The 20063-nt window shown below is 37.4% G+C and overlaps 1 protein-coding gene across 8 annotated transcripts in view; it reads left to right on the top strand.

Annotated features, from left to right (window-relative positions):
- The window catches only part of LOC140142051 (STE20-related kinase adapter protein alpha-like), a 29902-nt gene extending 11235 nt beyond the window's left edge, over window positions 1-18667 (top strand). For 4 of the 8 annotated variants that reach the window (XM_072163983.1, XM_072163981.1, XM_072163982.1 and 1 more), the window contains 10 exons: window positions 42-143; window positions 1321-1441; window positions 8526-8644; window positions 9799-9907; window positions 12013-12136; window positions 12792-12963; window positions 13801-13905; window positions 14510-14745; window positions 15724-15860; window positions 17156-18667. In XM_072163983.1, the coding sequence (XP_072020084.1) occupies window positions 1360-1441; window positions 8526-8644; window positions 9799-9907; window positions 12013-12136; window positions 12792-12963; window positions 13801-13905; window positions 14510-14745; window positions 15724-15860; window positions 17156-17232 (1161 nt within the window). In that variant the 5' untranslated portion in view covers window positions 42-143; window positions 1321-1359 and the 3' untranslated portion in view covers window positions 17233-18667. Of the gene's footprint in view, window positions 1-38; window positions 144-1320; window positions 1442-8525; window positions 8645-9798; window positions 9908-12012; window positions 12137-12791; window positions 12964-13800; window positions 13906-14509; window positions 14746-15723; window positions 15861-17155 lie in introns of all 8 variants that reach the window. The other 4 variants (XM_072163978.1, XM_072163984.1, XM_072163980.1 and 1 more) reach the window with 1 other exon arrangement.
- The last annotated feature ends 1396 nt before the right edge of the window (window positions 18668-20063 follow it).

Here is a 20063-nt window from a genome sequence, read left to right as displayed (position 1 = left end):
GCTATTCGTTATTAATATATTGATTGGTTTCTTTTCAGCAGCCTTGTGTCTGTATTAGTAATGCAAGGGTAGGGATATGTGAAAGCAATAGTGAAACCACAAGCAAGTCTGAAGGAACTACAACTTCAGCATCACAGACACAGGTAATAACATATACAACCCATTAAAGCGGTTTGGCCCTAGTGACATCAAGTCTCCTTTGAGACTTGTAACAATGTTGTCCCCTGTATTCGCTGTAGAAGCAGTGGCGTAGATTTCTTTTTGACATTGGGGGGGGGGATGAAGTTGGAAAAAAATCTTTAAGTATAGTCAATCCAGCACCCTTTGGCGACCGAATTAGTTTATGATGTAAATGCGCGCGAAAATTTTTGATATTTTGAAGCTAAACTGATGAAATATGGTGTAAAAGTAGATTAAATGCGCGCAACGCGCGCGAAAAATTACACTTTTGGGGCTAAAATGTACAAATGAGGTTAATTCGGTTAGAAACCCATTATCAGGCGTCAACATTGGGGGGGGGGATGATTGTATGGACCATCCCCCTGGCAAAATATTGGGGGGGATAAATCCCCCCATCCCCCCGTGATCACGCCTATGTGTAGAAGTGATGATGTAACAGGATTAACTACCATAGCAATAGGTTAAAACAATTTTTGAATATACCGCCCTACACTACAAGTAGGTTGCACTCATAACCTGTGTATGTGTAGCAGACTAGCAGTCATAGATTGAATACAATACCACTCTTTTTAAAGATACTAATCTTACAGGTGTGAGTGATCAGCATGATATGAGTATTCTATAGAATTGCAATCCAGGTCTTTATCCCTGTTCTTTGACATCTATGGTTCAATGCATAGGTACCGTGTTAACGTTGTAGTGCATGAGGACTTACATTGTACTGTTTATAACTCTAAACATTGGGTGGTTTTGGCAAGTAAACTAGACTAAAACAAGACAAGATATTGAGCATGTGCATAGCAGAGATGTTGACCAACTTAAAAGTACGGATTGGTTTCAACTTGGAGGCTCAACTGATTCCCAGCTTCATCTAAGATGAATTCATCAGTTGAACACAATGGAGGTACTGGCCTTCCTGGCACTATTACAATAAATTAGCCCACATGCAGTAGCTGAATTGTTATTTTTTGTTCTCAAATTAGAACCATACTTGGGGTAAACAGCGATCAGAAAAAAAATTGATCACTTGACATCATGTCAATGTCAGGATTTGAATTAAATCTACATCTTGATGGCACTACTACATACATGAAGTTACATATGTGTATCTCTTCTATTATGTGTGGTATTAACATACAGGTTAGCAGTACAGCTGTCAAGTTAGACATACATAGTGATATGGCCAGTACAAGTAGTATGAAGCCAACCAACATTGTATATGAGTTGGATCCTAAGTGTTATCAACTCATTACACCAATAGGTAAGTACTATTGGCCACGGGTCTGTTCTTAAAAGGGGATAAGAATGGTATTTAAAAAAAGTTTTTCTGTAGTTGCAGGTCAAATGTCTGTAAAATCACCAAGAAAGAGTGTTGATATGTGTTTGGTCATTAGTACATGGTAATACGTAGAATTATCATAAGTCAGTGCAAAATTGGCTACACTAGTGGAACCAAGGTTATTTTGCTTCCTTATACCCTAGGTAACAAAACCTGAGTTGGTTCCATTTTTTTCGAGTGTGTCTTCGGTGGCCATTTTGAAATTCAAAATGGCCACTATATTTAGCCTTTTTAAAGTTATATTTGTCCCTAACGCGCACAAAGTCATATTTTTCTTAATGATTATTTATACTTTTGATCGTCAAAATTCATTAAGAACATAATTAGGATCATTTCTACAAACCAAGATGGCTGCCAAATCCAAAATGGCCGTAATTTGTCTAAAATGGTCTGCCAGCTATAAGGACATTGATTTCTTTCCTTTTCCTGATTATTTTCACTGCTTATGTTTCTGAGAATCCACTGAGAACTAAAAACTTAATTTGGTCCATTTTCTCCAATCCAAGATGGCCTCTAAATCCAAAATGGCCGCCTTTTATTGTAATATGGCATACCGCTTTGAACAATTACTATCATTGAGAGTAAAATACATCTATCTTATTTCTGTTAGATATGGATAAGAAAATGATTGAAACATCTTAAAGTAGTGCAACAACATTTTTTAAGGAGAATATAGGTGCATTTAACCTTTCAAAATGGCCGCCAAAGTGTCTTGAAATTGGCTAAGATTAATTTTTCAGCATTTATGCAATGAAGTTTCTATATTGTAATTCAACTTCAAACATTTATGATAGAGCTGCACCTTGAGGCATGTAAATGCCTAGTTGTCATCATAAGTTCCTCAGTTTGGTGCACAGCTGTAGGCCTATCATATTGGTACACTCTTCATCTGCTCTACAATCACATGCATCTGTACAAGTCAGATTGTGTCATCTGCAGGAACATCTTCTGGAGCATTTGCTTATTCCACATCCGCACCTAACAAGCTCGACAACAGACTCGGGAGCTATTGCAATGTCTGACAGGATAGGTACTGGAATGTTATCTGCATCACTCGACCATCCTAGCTTGAAGCGGGTCTGGAATATTTGGATTTACCACAAGGTCTTGACTCCAAACATATGCTTGCATATGCGCCCGCAGAATGTGTTGATGCCACGCACTTAAAGTTGAAGGAATTTTATCAATCCTCCCTGGTTGGCTCTTGAAGCCTGCCTGCACAAAAACCTCTCACAGCCTGAAACAACACATTAAGAAGGTATTTCTGCATCACCAAGTTGACTCAGTGCTGTGAGTTCTTCAGGTGTTGCTTCAGTGAAGGCCTTGAAGGCAGTCTTTTTGCATATACCTCTGATATGTCCACATATGTCGCCTCTTGCATCGCTGTCCCACGACGGATATGTATTGGTTTCAGCAAGATCTTCCTTCTGTTGTCACCTGTTCCCATAAGCATGGTTGTCTGAAGACCAAGAACCGTGAGTCTTCGAAGAGCAAGCACCATAACATCTGTATCTTGGGTTCCAGCTTGAGAGATCTCTGCTAGCTGCATGTAGCATGATTATAGTGTCTGCTTTCTCTTGTGTACTAACACCTGTCGATGGCTGAACATAATTTGTGTTGCTTTTCACATGCAGACGTGTTAGAGTGACTATGAAGGTTGCCGTGTCATATTTGATAATTATGGAAGAAAACTCAATCAAAGATATAATCAGGCGTCATGAAGTTAGGAGTCCAATCATCAGCGAGAGCCTACATTGTTGCTGACACAACCCCCATCCATGACTCAAAGCTATTTTTGGCTATAACAATAAAACTAAGGACTCCGTCACAATCTAATTATGGAAGAGAAATCTCAATCAAAGATATAATCAGACGAACATCATTCAGACAACCATGCTTATGGGAAGAGGTGACAACAGAAGGAAACTCTTGCTGAAACCAATACATATCCGTCTTGGGACATCAAATGCAGCAGCGCTTCCGGGATTTCATTGTTTAATAGGATGCGACACATGTGGACATATGAGAGGTATAGGCAAGAAGACTGCTTTCAAGGCCTTCATTGAAGCAACACATGAAGAACTCACAGCACTGAGTCAACTTGGTGATGCAGAAATGCCTTCTCAAAGTGTTGTTTCAGGCTGTGAGAGGCTTTTGTGCAGACTCCTGGGCACAAAAAATGACCTACAGGCCAACACAGCTGAAAAACTGAGATGGAAACGCTTCAAGAGCCAACCAGGGGGATTGATAAAATCCCTGCAACTTCTGGTGCGTGGTATCAACACATTCCTGTCGATGGCGGAACATCATTCATGTTGCTTTTCACATGCAGGCGTGTTAGAGTGACTATGAAGGTTGCCGTGTCATATTTGATAATTATGGAAAGAAAACTCAATCAAAGATATAATCAGGCGCCATAAGTTAGGAGTCCAATCATCAGCGAGAGCCTACATTGTTGCTGACTCAACCCCCATCCATGACTCAAAGCTATTTTTGGCTATAACAATAAAACTAAGGACTCCGTCACAATCTACCTGGAAAACAAAGTTTTGCAGCCATCGACAGGTGTTAGTACACAAGAGGAAGCAGACACTCTAACATGCTACATGCAGCAGAGATCTCTGAAGCTGGAAAGAATGTCCATATCATGACCAAAGATACAGATGTTATGGTCCTTGCTCTTCGAAGACTCACGGTTCTTGGTCTTCAGACAACCATACTTATGGGAAGAGGTGACAACAGAAGGAAAATCTTGCTGAAACCAATACATATCCGTCTTGGGACATCAAAAGCACACTGAAAACGAAACTTGGGGTGACTAACTAAGGAAAAGTTAGTTAAAACAATGTCAAGTACGACTAACCTGTAACTAATAAGGCTGGACTGGACTAAACTATATGTTAGTAGGTCAGGATACACTAGGGACTTAACTATCAAAATACTAGTTCAACCTTGACCTACTAATATAATAAATTAGTTCAACTAGACCTACTAGAGCTTACTAGGGACTCTACTAATATATTGGGGTGTTCTACTAATGGGCTCTACTATCAAAAAGCGATGTCAAATACGACTATTTTTTTTAATAGGGCATTCTGTACTAATGTTCGACTAGTTCAGCTGACTGAACTAGTCTGTGGAACTAGCCAATTCTAGCCCAGTAGAAGTGGTGAAGATATGGAAAATACGTTTATTGACCTTTTTCCCAACCTTGTATTTTTTAATAACTTACAAACCGTTTTAGCATGGTTAGAATTTGAAAAACAGATTTGGCCCCGTTTTTCGAGCCCTGTTTTCTACTACACATGGCATAATGAAGGTTCCCACGAATTCGGCAGCCATGGCAGCCTCAACCATGCATGCACAAACCCACGGTCCATGATCATGACATTTGTGTTCCGATTTACAATCTCATTTCAAATTCTAATGGTTTGTAAGTTATTCAAAAACAAGCTTGGTAAAAATGTCAATAAAACATACCTTTCCATTTCTTCGACCATTTCTAACGGGCTAGAATCGGTGGAAGCTCTATAGTCCGAAGGTTCTTTATTCCGACGGTTCTTTAGTCCGAAGGTTCTTTAATCCGACGGTTCTTTATTACGAAGGTTCTTTATTCCGGCGCTTCTTTATTTGAAGGTTCTATAGTCCGAATTTTAAAAAGGTTCCCTAATCCGAATATTAAAAGAGGTTCTTTAATCCAATTTTAAAAGCGGTTCTCTAGTCCGAATATGAAAATAGGCTCTATAGTCCGAATTTTAAAAAGGGTTCTATAGTCCGAATATGAAAATAAGATCTATAGTCCGAATTTAAAAAAAGGGTTCTATAGTCCGAAATTGCAAAACAGTTCTATAGTCGAAGCGGATACCGTGTTCTTTAGTCCGAATTGGTAAAAAGGTACTATAGTCCAAATTTTACGTATACTACATTTGGAATACAGAACAAACAAACAAAATGGGAAAGGGAATGAAAAATATCGAACGAAATCAAGAATGAAACAATGAACAAATGAATTAAAGAACAAACTAAACAACGAACAAAGAAGAACGATTCGGAAAAAGGTAAAAAAAAAAAAAACATTGAAAGACAGAATGAAAACGAATACAAAAAAGGGACAAGCAATCCCAGGGCCAGCCGCCATCACTGCCAATTGCATGCATGTTACCCGTTCGCATCCCTGATAAAAGCCAGCCAGGATATTTTACACCCCCTTCAAATCGCAAGATAAAATCATACTATTCTGTAAACTAATTTGTTTTAGGCAAAAGCCGAAGCAGTTACATGCATCGCAGGATAGCGCTATTAAAAGTAGAGCTCAAATACACCGTAGAGTGTTGAGTCTCTTACTAGTATATAATATTATAACGGAATAAATAACAGATACAAATGATGAAAATACCATCAGAATAAAGATAAACGTCAATGTATGCTACGGAAAATATCCAGAAAAAGCAACTATGTTGAACTTCATCGGATATGTATTTCAGTGTCAAATCATCAATTGTTAAAACAATTGATGATTTGACACGAAACAAATGATGAAAATAAAATTCGGACTATAGAACCCGTTTACCAATTCGGACTAAAGAACACGGTATCCGTTTGGACTATAGAACCGTTTTGCAATTTCGGACTATAGAAGCTTTTTTTTTTTTCGGACTATAGAGCCTATTTCCATATTCGGACTATAGAACCCTTTTTAAAATTCGGACTATAGAGCCTATTTTCATATTCGGACTAGAGAACCGTTTTTTAAATTCGGATTAAAGGACCTCTTTTAATATTCGGATTAGGGAACCTTTTTTAAAATTCGGACTATAGAACCTTGAAATAAAGAAGCGTCGGAATAAAGAACCTCTTTTTAATTTTTTTTCGGACTAAAGAACCTCATTTAAAATTCGGACTAACGAATGCTATGAACACATGTTAGGACTAGCGAACCTTCGGACTAAAGAACCTTCGGATTATAGAAGCGTCGGATTATAGAGCAGTCCCCCTAGAATCGGGGCTAAAATGTCCATCTCAAGACGCTAGATGTGCTATGTCTACAGCTGCATGTGTGAAATGTCGTCCACATGGTCCATGAAGTTAGTAGAGACTAGCACTACTAGCTTTATTTGTCATAAGAGTCATGTCATGTGATCAAAAGGGCGGTAATTTCAACTTTAGTACAACCCTTGGTATGGTCCACAACCATGATTCGTTCTACCAATTAAGTAAAGCCAGAAAAGTTAGTTGGACCGACTTTTTGCGGTGCAACTAATTTTCACTTATTAGTAAAGTACCATAATTTGGCATAGTTCGGCATGTCCGTACTAACAATTTCCCTCACTGCATGCTGTACTAGCCAAGCATACTAGATGGACGTTTAGTCCGACATTAAAAACTAGTTTACCAGGGGAAACTAGTGGTCCTACTAAACAAAAGCTTAGTTCAGCTTACATAATACGAGTTTTTGTTTTCAGTGCAGCAGCGCTTCCGGGATTTCATTGTTAATGTTTAACAGGATGCAACACATGTGGACATATCAGAGGTATAGGCAAGAAGGCTGCTTTCAAGGTCTTCACTGAAGCAACACTTGAAGAACTCACAGCACTGAGTCAACTTGGTGATGCAGAAATGCCTTTCAGGCTGTGAGAGGTTTTTATGCAGGCTCATGGGCACAAAAAACGACCTACAGGCCAACACAGCTGAAAAACTGAGACGGAAATGCTTCAAGAGCCAACCAGGGGGATTGATAAAATCCCTCCAACTTCTGTGCGTGGCATCAACATATTCTGCGGGCGCATATGCAGAATGTTTGGAGTCAAGACCTTGTGGTACATCCAAATATTCCAGACCCATTCAAGCTAGGATGGTCGAGTGATGCAGATAACATTCCAGTACCTATCCTGTCAGACATTGCAATAGCTCCCGGTATCCCGAGTCTGTTGTCGAGCTTGTTAGGTGCGGATGTGGAATAAGCAAATGCTCCAGAAGATGTTCCTGCAGACGACACTATCTGAGCTGACTTGTACAGAAGCATGTGCTTGTGGAGCAGATGAAGAGTGTACCAATACAGCTCTGTGTACCAAACTGAGGAACTTGAAAATACTGATAACATAGATGATGAATATTGATGACAACTAGGCATTTAGATGCCTCAAGGTCAACACTATCATAAATGTCTAAAGTTGAATTACAATATATTTCAACTTTTAAAAACATGATTTTCTGCATTTCATTGCATAAATGCTGAAAAATTAATCATAGCCAATTTCAAACACTTTGGCGGCCATTTTGAAAGGTGAAATGCACCTATATTCTCCTTAAACAATGTTGTTGCACTACTTTAAGATGTTTAGAATCATTTTAATATCCATATCTGACAGAAATCAGATACATGTATTTTACTCTCGCTGATAGTAATTGCCAAAAGCGGTATGCCATATTTTAATAAAAGGCAGCCATTTTGGATTTAGAGGCCATCTTGGATTGGCGAAAATGGACCAAATTAAGTTTTTAGTTCTCAGTGGATTTTCAGAAACATAAGTAGCGAAAATAATCAGGAAAAAGGAAAGAAAGCAATGTCCTTATAGCTGGCAGACCATTTTAGACAAATTGGCGGCCATTTTGGATTTGGCAGCCATCTTGGATTCTAGAAAATCATCCTAATCATGTTCTTAGTGGATTTTGACAATCAAAAGTATAAATAATCATTAAGAAAAATATGACTTTGTGCGCTTTTGGGACAAATACGGCTTAAAAAAGGCTAAAAATAGTGGCCATTTTGAATTTCAAAATGGCCTTGGCATTATTCGAAAAAAATGGAACCAACTCAGGTTTGGTTCGTAGGGGTATTCAGAAGCTAAAAAGCATTGGTTCCACTAGTGTAGCAAATTTTGCACTGGGTTACGTAACACCATGTACTACATGTTGGGGAGCAAATTTGGGTACAAATTAAAAATGACAGAAGCAAGATGAAACATCTCTGGCTTATAACTTTTGTTTATTTGCATCCCATCATCAGGTATAGGGTATGATGGTTCATCAACTGTGTACACTGCAAGACATCTAACCTCTGGTACAACTGTAGTAGTGAGGAAGACAAACTTAGAAGCTGTTAAAGGATGCTTTGCTGAACTGCGGGTGAGTATAATGATAGCTAATGAAGTTATTTTTAGCATCCATAAATAGTGTGTGAGATACTGTAACAAAGAGACTGGGAGCCATGTTAATTACTTGATTGGCTGGTTTCATAGTGTCTTGCCGCTTGGTGGCAAATGCTTTATGATTGTCAAATACAAGACTACAAGTGGCAGTCACCAAGCGGTATGTTTCTCAGCGGCAGCAGCTTGACTCTGCAACCATTGATGCCGCTTTAGCTGTTCTCATTGGCTAAAATAGCATGCAGTGCCATACCGTACGTCAGAAATGGCACCGCTCCCTTGTGATTTGCCACCAGGGTGATCGATTTATCTTGGTAACCAGTAGTGTTTCAGGTGCGACTGGGCAGTGACACAATATCACCATTGAGGCAAAGCGGCCAGTGACATGACACAATGAAACCAGCATAAACCTATCTAGTACCCCAAAGGACTCTTTGTTGATACTGTCCAACACCCTTTTTATTTCAAAAGAGTCAACCGGACAGGAGCTGTGCGCATGTGGTTTACTTGTTACTTTCTTGCTGTTGTTGATTTGTAGTATTCTTTCACCGCCTCTTTGAAGTTTTCCTTGTCCGGGATTGTAGTTAAGTTGCTGGGTAAAGAGTTCCAGTCAACCAAAGTTCTGGGAATAAAACTGTACTTAAAACAGTCTTTATTGGTGGCGATAGGAATAAAATTGTTTGCTGATGTTGATGTATGCCTTAGATTCCGTTTGACGGACTTGGGGCCTTTTGCACTGGAATTGCGAGGTGACCGCGATTGCCTGGTGGAAAATTGTCAATCTTGCACAGGAAGTTGCCAGGATTACACACTTTTTATCCACGGCATGGATAAATCCTGGCCGTGTGATTATAATCCATTTGCAGGAATTACAGTGCTTTTCTTGGGCATGCACTATGTCACTTTGCAACAACATTTTGTATTATTTGGTTACTCAGCAAAACTAAACAGAGAATCCTGGATCTCTGGTTTCTATAACCATGGCACCCATACCTACTTCATCAGACATATGGTATTACAGTAGCATACATTTTCTTATTCTGATTCTGGAAAATGATACACTATGGCTCCACCAAGTCTCAAACACTTTTCTGTTCACACCATAATATATGCTTTGTGTTTTCTCTGTTTCAGCATGAATACTACCTGTATAAATTGGCCAAGCATGAGTGCATCTTATCGTTTCATGTAGCATTCGCTTTTGACAATGAATTATGGGTCATTATGCCTTTAATGGAACAAGGTAGGTATACTGATAAGTGTGTGTGTGTGTGTCTTACATTCACAGCGCCAAGTATTAGCATTTCTGCATTTAGTATGATTAATTATCAGGATTACCTTAAGGGCTGTGGTATGAGCGTTTGGACAGTATTTATTGTGGGACATTAGAGCACATCAGACATATCGAATTGAATTCTGAATACGAAGAATGTCCTTCTGATATCAAATAATTTTGATTTTTTGAAATTCGCAATGTAATACACATTTTATGGCAAATAATTAAAATTGATATTTTTGATATTTAACAGTACTGAAGTAAACTTTATAAATCTGATGATTTATACTTAAAGTGTATGTAGGTGGGATGAAAGCGCTGACGATCAATTGAAAATTTTGACCTTTCATTATTGAAGATATGGATTTTATTTCCCAAAACACCAAAAAAAAATTAGGTCTTTTGGGGAAAAAAATCCATATCTTCAATATGAAAGGTCAAAATTTTCAATTGATCGTCGGCTTTTCCTCCCAGCTATATACACTTTCAGAATATATCATTAGATTTATAAAATTTGCTTCGAGGACTGTTATATATCAAAAATGTGAAAAATATCAAATTTTAATAATTTGTCATAAAATTTGTATTATATCGTGAATTTCAAAAATGAAAATTATTGATATCAGAAAGACATTCTTCATATTCCAAATGCAATGTCTGATGTGCTCTCATGTCCCACAAAAAATACTATCGAAACGCTCAAAACGCTCATTCCAGATCCCTTAAAGATGGAAGTGGTTGCTTTGTTGGGCCATTCTATCCATATACCCTCCATGGAAGACATGACTTTAATCTCTCATGCAGGGGGTGTAGATCCGAGATTAAGGTTGCATTCCATTTGATGAGTGGTTATTTGATCTATAAAATAGATCCTGTTACCAATTAAAAGCTACTAGGGATGAGGTGTGGAAGCTACATGTAGTAGTCGAGCTTAGCTATAAAAAAAACCTTTAAAACACCACAACAATTCAGATTTAAAGTTAGAATAATATACAGTAGAACATGATCAACATAATCAGGATTCAAACCAGTGCTCTTCATTATTCACACGCTCGCTCTGCCGACTGAGCTAACGGGTCAGACATAAAACCAGTGTCATCACAAAATATGAAGAAAATGACAATAAGAGACAAATGGACAAAAATAAAAGCTTTATATTTCCATTACTCGTTGATACTCGATAGATAACCCAATAAAGCGGACTTAGTCACCGGTCAGTTCTACAGAATAGATCCATGGCTAACTATGGAAACATGTTTAAAAAGGATATCAAGAAAATTGTCTAAGTTATTTATTTTGCGCTCTATCGAGTATCGATGAGTAATGCAACCACATGCATCCTTAGAGGCTGCTGGAGTTAGGGGGGGGGGCTCCTGAAATTTACATTTTCTCCAGACGACGGTGGACGACATTATTCAATGTGGCCACAGCCAAAAGCGTAAACAAAACAGACAATATGACAGCAACACTGCCTGCACGTTGAACGCAATTATTTTTTCCCGAGCAAAGATGCGTTTTTAGCTCTATTGGCCCCATTACAGAAAAAAAAATGCACAAAATATATTTCCCAGTGCAATGTATACATTTTCACATGAAAATAAATAATTTTAGATTCAAAGAAAAAAGAAGAAGAATATTTTTTAACCATTGCCGGGGGTGGGAATCAATCTCGGGACCCTCTGCGTGGGAGGCGAGACTCTTAACCATTACACCACGAGGTCGCATTGGTATACGTAGGGGGAATTGTCAGTATATATCGTAACATATTGTGCGTTATTCATACAAAAAATTAAAAAAACAGTACTTACAATGAGGTTCATTGTCGAACCTCAACAGATTTAGACTGATAAAATAGTGCTTGATAACATGCATACACTTTTGGAATTATTTGAGACATTTTTGTGTTTACGTGTAAAACCAATGACGACGTCAAAATTCAGTCAATCTTGGCCGCCCCCCCTGATTTTCTCTTCGAAATTATATGCCCATAAGGCAAATTTCTGTGGTATATTGTTATCATGTATCATCAAGTGACTATGGATGACATTTGATTATATATGTTTGTTTTTCAGGATCAACCAGAGATATGCTAGATTACTGTTTTCCTGATGGTTTTAGTGAAATTGTCATATCTCATATTCTAAGAGATGTTCTCCAAGCTCTAGATTATATACATAAAATGGGATACATACACAGGTATGGATTATAGTAAATAATTGTGACAGTTCTTTGGATAACATATAGTGTTTGATTTACTAGTAGTATTTAAATGTGTTTATAATGATCAGTCCCAATATTTTATTGGGCATTAAGCCAAAAAAATTGGTGTGTTGCCCTCAAGTGGGAAAAAGTTGGTCTGTCATTTGTTTTTAACTTTCAATTTTTCAAAATCCTCGCAAATACCAGAGATGGTAACAATTCATTTTTTGCAAGTGCAAGTCAAGTCACAAGTCATTTGGTCCAAGTCCAAGTCTCAAGTCATATAGTCCAGTCACAAGTCAAGTCAAGTCACATTTGGTCACAAGTCAAGTCACAAGCCATTTGGTCCCAGCACAAGTTGAGTCACAAGTCTCTTTGTCCAAGTACAAGTCAAGTCACACTGTATTCAGGTATCAACTTAGGCCATCCAATCGTGCCAGATTGCATCCAACTAATCAAGTCAGCTCTCGGGAGCACAGCAATATTTGAAAAATAAATCAGATTATAATTCAACTTCTGCCCCAGTCATAGACAAATTGTGTTGGCTAAACATGCAATTCAATATCAAAGAGACATAGTTAAAAAAGTAATATTGCTGATACAACTGTCTTGCACTCTTATAACAGTGGGTTTCTTTGATTTTATTTTTCAGAAGCATAGATGCATCCCATATCTTAGTATCACGTTCAGGTCAAGTGTGCATTAGTGGATTACGGACATCAGTTAGCATGATAGAAGATGGCCGCAAACTACCGGCAGTTCATAGCTTCCCAGCTCAGGCAGTAAAAATGCTTCCTTGGTTAGCACCAGAAGTACTAGAGCAGGTATGATGATCAGTAATGTATGAGTCTTTTTAATTGTATATTTAGAGATAAATAAGAAGGCAAACATATTAAGCCCCCATTACGTATGGAGTGATGTTTCTCGTATGTTCATGAGGGTATAGTAGATTGTTGCATCCCCTGTGTCCAATGAATCATGAAGGGGAGGCAGTCCCCATGCACCTCTTAGATGTATGTTTATAACTTACTTTTTTGAAATCCTCAAGGTATATAATAGTAAGGGAATTTTCTTGTTCCCATGAATAGTTGATAGAACAATCTACCCTTGTGAATATGTGAGAAATATTGTCCCAATGGATCTAGGCTGATCCCAAAATTACCCCATAGTTTATACAGGGGTCACAAATGAAACATTCTCTGATTTCATTCAATTTCCCATTATACTATCCCTGATTTTCCTACTGAAAGAAACCACTTCAAAAATGTATGGATGTGATATACTGGTACTTGTGTGTGATTGTACATGTTGTGTCATTCTACACAATGGCAATTGTGTGAAATTTTGCTGAAATCAGCCAATTTTGCAATAGTGAAGGAGTTGACAAAACAATAGATCATTTGGTGGAAGAATTCAACATTTCACATGAATATCTTGCATGAGAGTTAATGGTAGCAGAACTTCCAGAAGGATAAAAGACAGGGAGGAAACTCATATATTTTGACCAAATATGGCATGACAAATGTTGGTTAAGGATGAATAGAATGTGTGTGAAGTGGGACAAATTTCCAGCTCAGTGGATTTTTGCACCAAAAATTGTTGGGCCTTGTCTTTGATATTATTAACTACAACTGTATGTTTTTATCTTTTCTTTTGCGTAGAATGTACTTGGTTACGATGCCAAATCTGACGTATATAGTGTTGGTATAACAGCTTGTGAATTAGCCAATGGTTGTGTTCCATTTTCTGATATGGTTCCTATGAAGGTATGTGTCAGGATTAGATCTATGTTACAATTACACATAGCTGAAAGCAATGAATCGTTAAAAGGACAATTTTTGTTGGCCTGGCAAAAAAGTGGGAAAGTTGTAACACAATAATTATGTACCTTACCACACTGCAAGAAATCTAAATCCTGATGATCCCATCATTCAGTGGGACTTGGTACTTATTTTGCAATGCTCCAGCTTTAAGACGCATATTTTTGTTTGACTTGAGGTTTTGCCTATAAAAGCTGGAGGTACATTATTTTGGTATCCATGTGTGACAATTCAGTATGGTGACAATACAGTATGGTGGATTTACCATAGCAATATACACATGGCTGTTCTGAAGCCTGACTCAAAGTCTAATCTGTTTGGATCAGGGTAATATGTAGCTATTTGGTATACACTCAAAGACATAATGGGGGTGCATGTCCGGTGCAATGTGCGAATCTGGTTCCTCCATGGTGCTCTGCACAGGATTTGAACTGCCTTTTTGAAGAAAATACATGGAAACATGGAAACAGCAAAGATATCAATATTCCAATAAATTGAAATTCCTAGAGAGACTTGTTTTGCAAAATATATTAATTTGACATGCTTGCAGATGTTGCTAGAAAAACTGAACGGTACAACACCCAAACTATTGGATCGGACAACCCTAGGTGAAGAAATCCAACAAGAGCAAGGGGTGACAGATACATCTAGCTCACCAGTAGACAGTGGAATGGGGGATTCGGGTTCACCAGGGACTTCAGATCAACATAATCCATATACCAGGGTGTTCTCGCCTGAATTCCATAACTTTGTTGAAGTGTGTTTAAAGAGAGATCCATTTGATAGGTATGTTCATTTGTGACATCAACAGCTATTATACTGACACAAATATTATCCCATACCCATTTAATTATTTATCCCATATTTTGACAAAGTGTTGAAGATTTCTTTAAAATCACCCGCTGTTTTCCCTACAAACCTTGCCAATTCAGTTTCATTCTTGTGCAAATTCTAGTCTTTTGTAAAGAAATTTATTTGGAAGTCCATTCTGTATGGCGGCAAAACCTGGTAGCGGTACAAGGGATATTGGTATCGAAATATCCAGAAATTGTTGAAGATTTCTTTAAAATCACCTGCTGTTTTTCCTACAAACCTTTCCAATTTGATTTCATTCTTGTGCAAATTCTAGTCTTTTGTAAAGAAATTTATTTGGAAGTCCATTCTGTATGGCGGCAAAATCGGGTAGCCGTACAAGGGATATTGGTATCGAAATATCCAGGAATTGTTGAAGATTTCTTTAAAATCACCTGCTGTTTTTCCTACAAACCTTTCCAATTCAATTTCATTCTTGTGCAAATTCTAGTCTTTTGTAAAGAAATTTATTTTGAAGTCCATTCTGTATGGCGGTAAAACCTGGTAGCGGTACAAGGGATATTGGTATCGAAATGTATGAATGGCAAATTTACATTATTCCCTAGTCCCTACACTATCCTTACTTTTGTTAAAACCCAATATTAAACTTTCTATGGGTTTTACCTCTCCTGCATGTGGTGTAACAGTGGCGTACCGTGGCCACTCCTACCCCGGGGGGCTGAAGAAAATTAAATTTTGCTGCCCCTTCCTCAACAGCCCGAAAAGGTTGACCCCATTATTATAGGTGCTAGCGCCCTAAAAGCAACACATTTTAATTTTTTTCACAATTTTTTATACTTTTTCCTTCGTTTAAAAAAAAAAAAAAAATGTGCATGTATAATGCATACACATTGTAGCCATTATTTTACATCATAAATTGTAACCACCAATTTTACCTGCTTTTCTTTTCAGACCCAGTGCAGATAAGTTATTACAGCATCCATTCTTTAAGCAAACAAGAAGGAAGACTAGTGAGGCATTACAGCCACTCATGCAATTTGTAAGAACTATAACAGAGACTATGCTAACCAAAGCACACAATAATCAGGGTAAGAATAATATGCAAGTATATTTTGCTCTTTTCCCCTGCTTTTTTTGTTCTTCCTTACAAACTTTTTTTCCACTTGGGGAGTATGTGATCAGTTTGTGTGTATGGCCAGCTGTAGGATGGATGGTATGGTTGAATGTGTGAGCAAGCTGAGGCCATTAATCAAGAAACTGATATAAAGTAAATTGTCTAATTCTTCCAGGGTGTATTATATATTCGTCAAGTGTATATGAGTGTGAACGCCAAAGTGATAAACAATCCGGTTGACTAGATGATCATCTGTCATGACAACAAGATGGTTGACCCATTGATCATTGGCGGCCATTACACCGACCATGGAAGAATTAAAAATTTTACTTTTGTGTTTCAACCTAAAGAGTTACCTGGTGCCATCTTAATGCTTCACTTGACCCAGCAAATTTAGTGGGTCCAGACAAATTTGGGTAAAAAGTATAGAAGAATATTTTGAATTTTTGTGGCTCATTGGGTCACTGGGGCAAATCACCAAATGGTCCAAGCTGAACACCAGTAGAGAGAACAAATTTAATGTGTGACTATTTCTTACTCTAGTATGAAAGTCAATCTTGTCTCTGATTGGCTGCTGATGCGACCTGTTGTTGTTGAGCAGGGGCGGATTTAGGGGGAAAGCGGCACGCGCCCTCTATTTTTTTGACTAGCAAAGGCGCGGTAACTTAAAAATACAAAAATTGTAAGAAATTAAAAAAGGAACAAATTCGCCATGAACAGCAAACAATGGGCCAAAACCGTTGAGTTTTCGAGGGGGTAACCCCCTTTAACACATTTTTTTTGTCGTCGACCAAAAGGCGCCCCCTTTATCAAAAATTCCTGGATCCGACCCTGTTGAGTCAATGAACTATGCTTCATACGCTTTGTTTAAATGTAAAAGGAGCTCGGCAAAACATAGCTTGTTATGATGACTACTGGACAATTTGAAAAATTGAAAACAGCAAACAGGCAAAATAATGGTCAGTTCTTGATCAAAATAAAGGAAATGTAAAATAAAATAAAGTTGGGGTCATTAAAGCGTGATTCCTAGATCATTTTTCTGGGAGTTTATTTTGAGTTTTGACCAAATTTAATGCCAAAAGATATAGGTAAAAAAGTGCAAATGGTGCAATTTAATCCACAAGAGGATGCTTTTAACATCTTTTTCAGACAGGTACTGGGTACATTTTGGAGTGCAAAACAAAACAATTAAATAGACCTGTAATACAGCATAAATCAGGGTTAGACATAACAAATACATCATATTTATTTCAAATGTTTCATTTTCAGATGGTGAAGCTGGAGTTAGTAACATGGCAGAAAGACTGGAAGCACTGCAAATCCACCAATCATGGCAGTTTGAATAACTCAGTGGACAGGAAAAACAAACTTGCAGTCACTTCTGTGAAAAGTAGATGTTACTTGGCTACAAAACTGTTTTAACACTATTAATAATCTGTTTTCCCCCACTATGAATTGCTCCATGCATGTGCATGCTCTGCAAAAACAATAGACTTTTTTCAGCAGCTGGATTGGAATTTAGATCAGAAAGACGTTCAGTGTGGTAAACAAAAACACCCCAACCAATCTCACAAACTCTACAATCAACTGAAATGTGTTGTGATGTTGTGTTCAAGATACATCATGATATCAAAATAGGCAACAAATCAGTGTCTAGTTTTGCCATGATGAGATTACATTTTCACCAAGTATTGTATTAGATGAAGATATTGCATATTACTCTGGTTGATTAGGATGTACAAGTTTTTATCTTTCCCCATCTTGAAAAGTGTGGGGGGGGGATTTTTGGCTTGAATTATCTAAAAGTAGCTTAAAACATGAGGAAAAAAAACGAAAGTGGGGATACGCATCCCTATGTCTCCCCTCCCCCCAGGATTGATGCCCATGCCAGAGTGGCCAGTACACATAATCTTAACTACTAAATCACAAGTACCAAAATATAAATCCAAAATATATTTATTTATATTTATTTATAGTACCAAGAGAACATTGAAGCATTCTATTACCTCTGAGATTAAGTCTGAAATTTGTTAGTTGTTCCATAGTATGTTATTCCCTAGGGATTACATCAGAACAGTATCATTATTAAAGACTGTAGACAAGTCACTTGCATGTTCACTCTGTACGCCACTGGTTCAAATCCGGCTGAGTGCACATTGGGGGTGGGTTTTTCCCGCAACATGTATGTGTACCAACTTCTCTGGGAAGAGATAAAAACTTGTACAATGTACTGTATTATACATGGGAAATTTAAAGATTCCAACAAAAGTATTGTAGAATCTATTTGATATGGCAATGTTTTACTTTTTCTTGTATGTTAAGTGATGGGAAAAGATTTGTTTTTCTACCACAAACTACTGTATGATTAGGGAGCCCAGCATTTTGCAAGAAGTTGAATGTTGTTTTTTTCTACTTAAGTCACTGCCTAATTGTATGATATCTGTGTTTTTGCTTTAAGTATAAATATTTATTTGTGAGAATAGAAAAGTATATTTTTGTTTTGAAAAGACATTTAAAGTTGATTTATTTCCCTGATTATTAAACTATGTGTCAGAATAGTTATCTCATTTTGATAACATTAATGTATTTGATATTGTTGAATATAATTGTAGAGAACGTTAGAATGTTTGATTAGTACTAAGTTCACCAACACATGACCCAACTTTTCCCAAGGCATCTCAGTTTCAGTACAATTGTTGGAAGTTCAGTTAGAGAATAAAAGATAAAAATATTGGCCAGCCCATCCGTTATGACACGATATTGGATAGGCAAAAGACAAAATCCTATCTTTTATTCTCATTCTTATTCAGTTTAGTATAATTTTTATAAGTAAAACTGCCTTTTTTTTCAGAAAAAATAAAGTTACTTTTGTCAGGACATCCCCATTATTTTAAATGAACGAAACTGTCATGAACATCTAAGCCGCCTAACCGCGCTCTTAGTTCGTGCATGTGTATTACGCAAATGCATTATCGCGTGATCATTGAGGATCTACAAGTGTGCCACCACTGCATGTTGGCGCGCTCACTGTCTTATATGACTATCCACTATCGTGTCATAATGTATAGGTGAAAACCAATCAAATTGTATTCTTGACAAGACGTACCAACTGAATTAGAATGTCTAATTTTTTTGGCAAAGATGGATCTTGTTCTAAGTATTGATTGTGATCTAACATGCTGATGGTAATATGGGTGCTAATCATTTGGGAACACCCTGTACATAAAGAATATTGTCATGGGGAAGTTATTCAAAGTCACATAATGTTGCAAAATTTGTGTAAAAGGGAGATTTTGGTGCAAGTGCAATATTGGAGGTATATATAACATGTGAAAAAACAGGAAACCTCCAAAATATGATATTGAACACATTTTCCAAGTTCCTTATTATGTTGAAGTCAAGCCTATAAAAGGTGAAATATAATTGGTTTGTTCAGCTTTGTTACCCACTCCAGCAACAAGCCTATAAAAGTCAACTGACTTGAACTGAAAATGGAACATTCAGAATTAGCATGTTGCAAAATGCTACTCACAATTTTGGAATTGCTACTCAAATCTGAAAGTGAGTAGCATTCTTTGCTACACAAAAAAATATACGAAAATCGATCACTGGGTGAAATCAGAGGAGGCTTAAAGGCATTCCTACAATGCACTATGATTGGGAAATTTGATCAATATAACCTAATTTTAAAGGCAAAGTCCCCATTGCCACACACACAAAATGGTAATTTTAAAACTGCAGCCAACGAGTTAATAGTTGAGACTTATGACTGATATTTGATTTTCTTACAGGAAACATTCATATTGTCCCACTGCATTAATTTTATTCCTAAGTCTCGATGTTTTGAATGTTAAATAATAGGATGAAAACACCAGATATTTGCACACAAGCCCAATGCAAGGTATGTTCAACTGTACCACATGTGTACAAAAGCCAGACATACAAGGTCAGAAACCCCATTGGGTTGTGGGAATGTCTTTAAACATCCTCTGAGGTGAAATATAATTGGTTTGTTCAGCTTTGTTACCCACTCCAGCAACACAGGCAGAAATTGTTGATATAGAAAAGTTCCTGTCCAAAGTGCCCATCGAAAGTTGGAAGAGATTGTGTTGCTATACATTGTAAGCTTATTTAATATGTAGATAACGTGCAATTGTGTATTATACGAGAATGCAGA

The sequence above is a fragment of the Amphiura filiformis genome, chromosome 20 (genome assembly GCF_039555335.1).
Source record: "Amphiura filiformis chromosome 20, Afil_fr2py, whole genome shotgun sequence".
In the NCBI taxonomy this organism is placed as follows: Eukaryota; Metazoa; Echinodermata; class Ophiuroidea; order Amphilepidida; family Amphiuridae; genus Amphiura; species Amphiura filiformis.
Note: the sequence above shows the minus strand (reverse complement) of the source record. Positions and strands in the feature narration are given on the sequence as shown.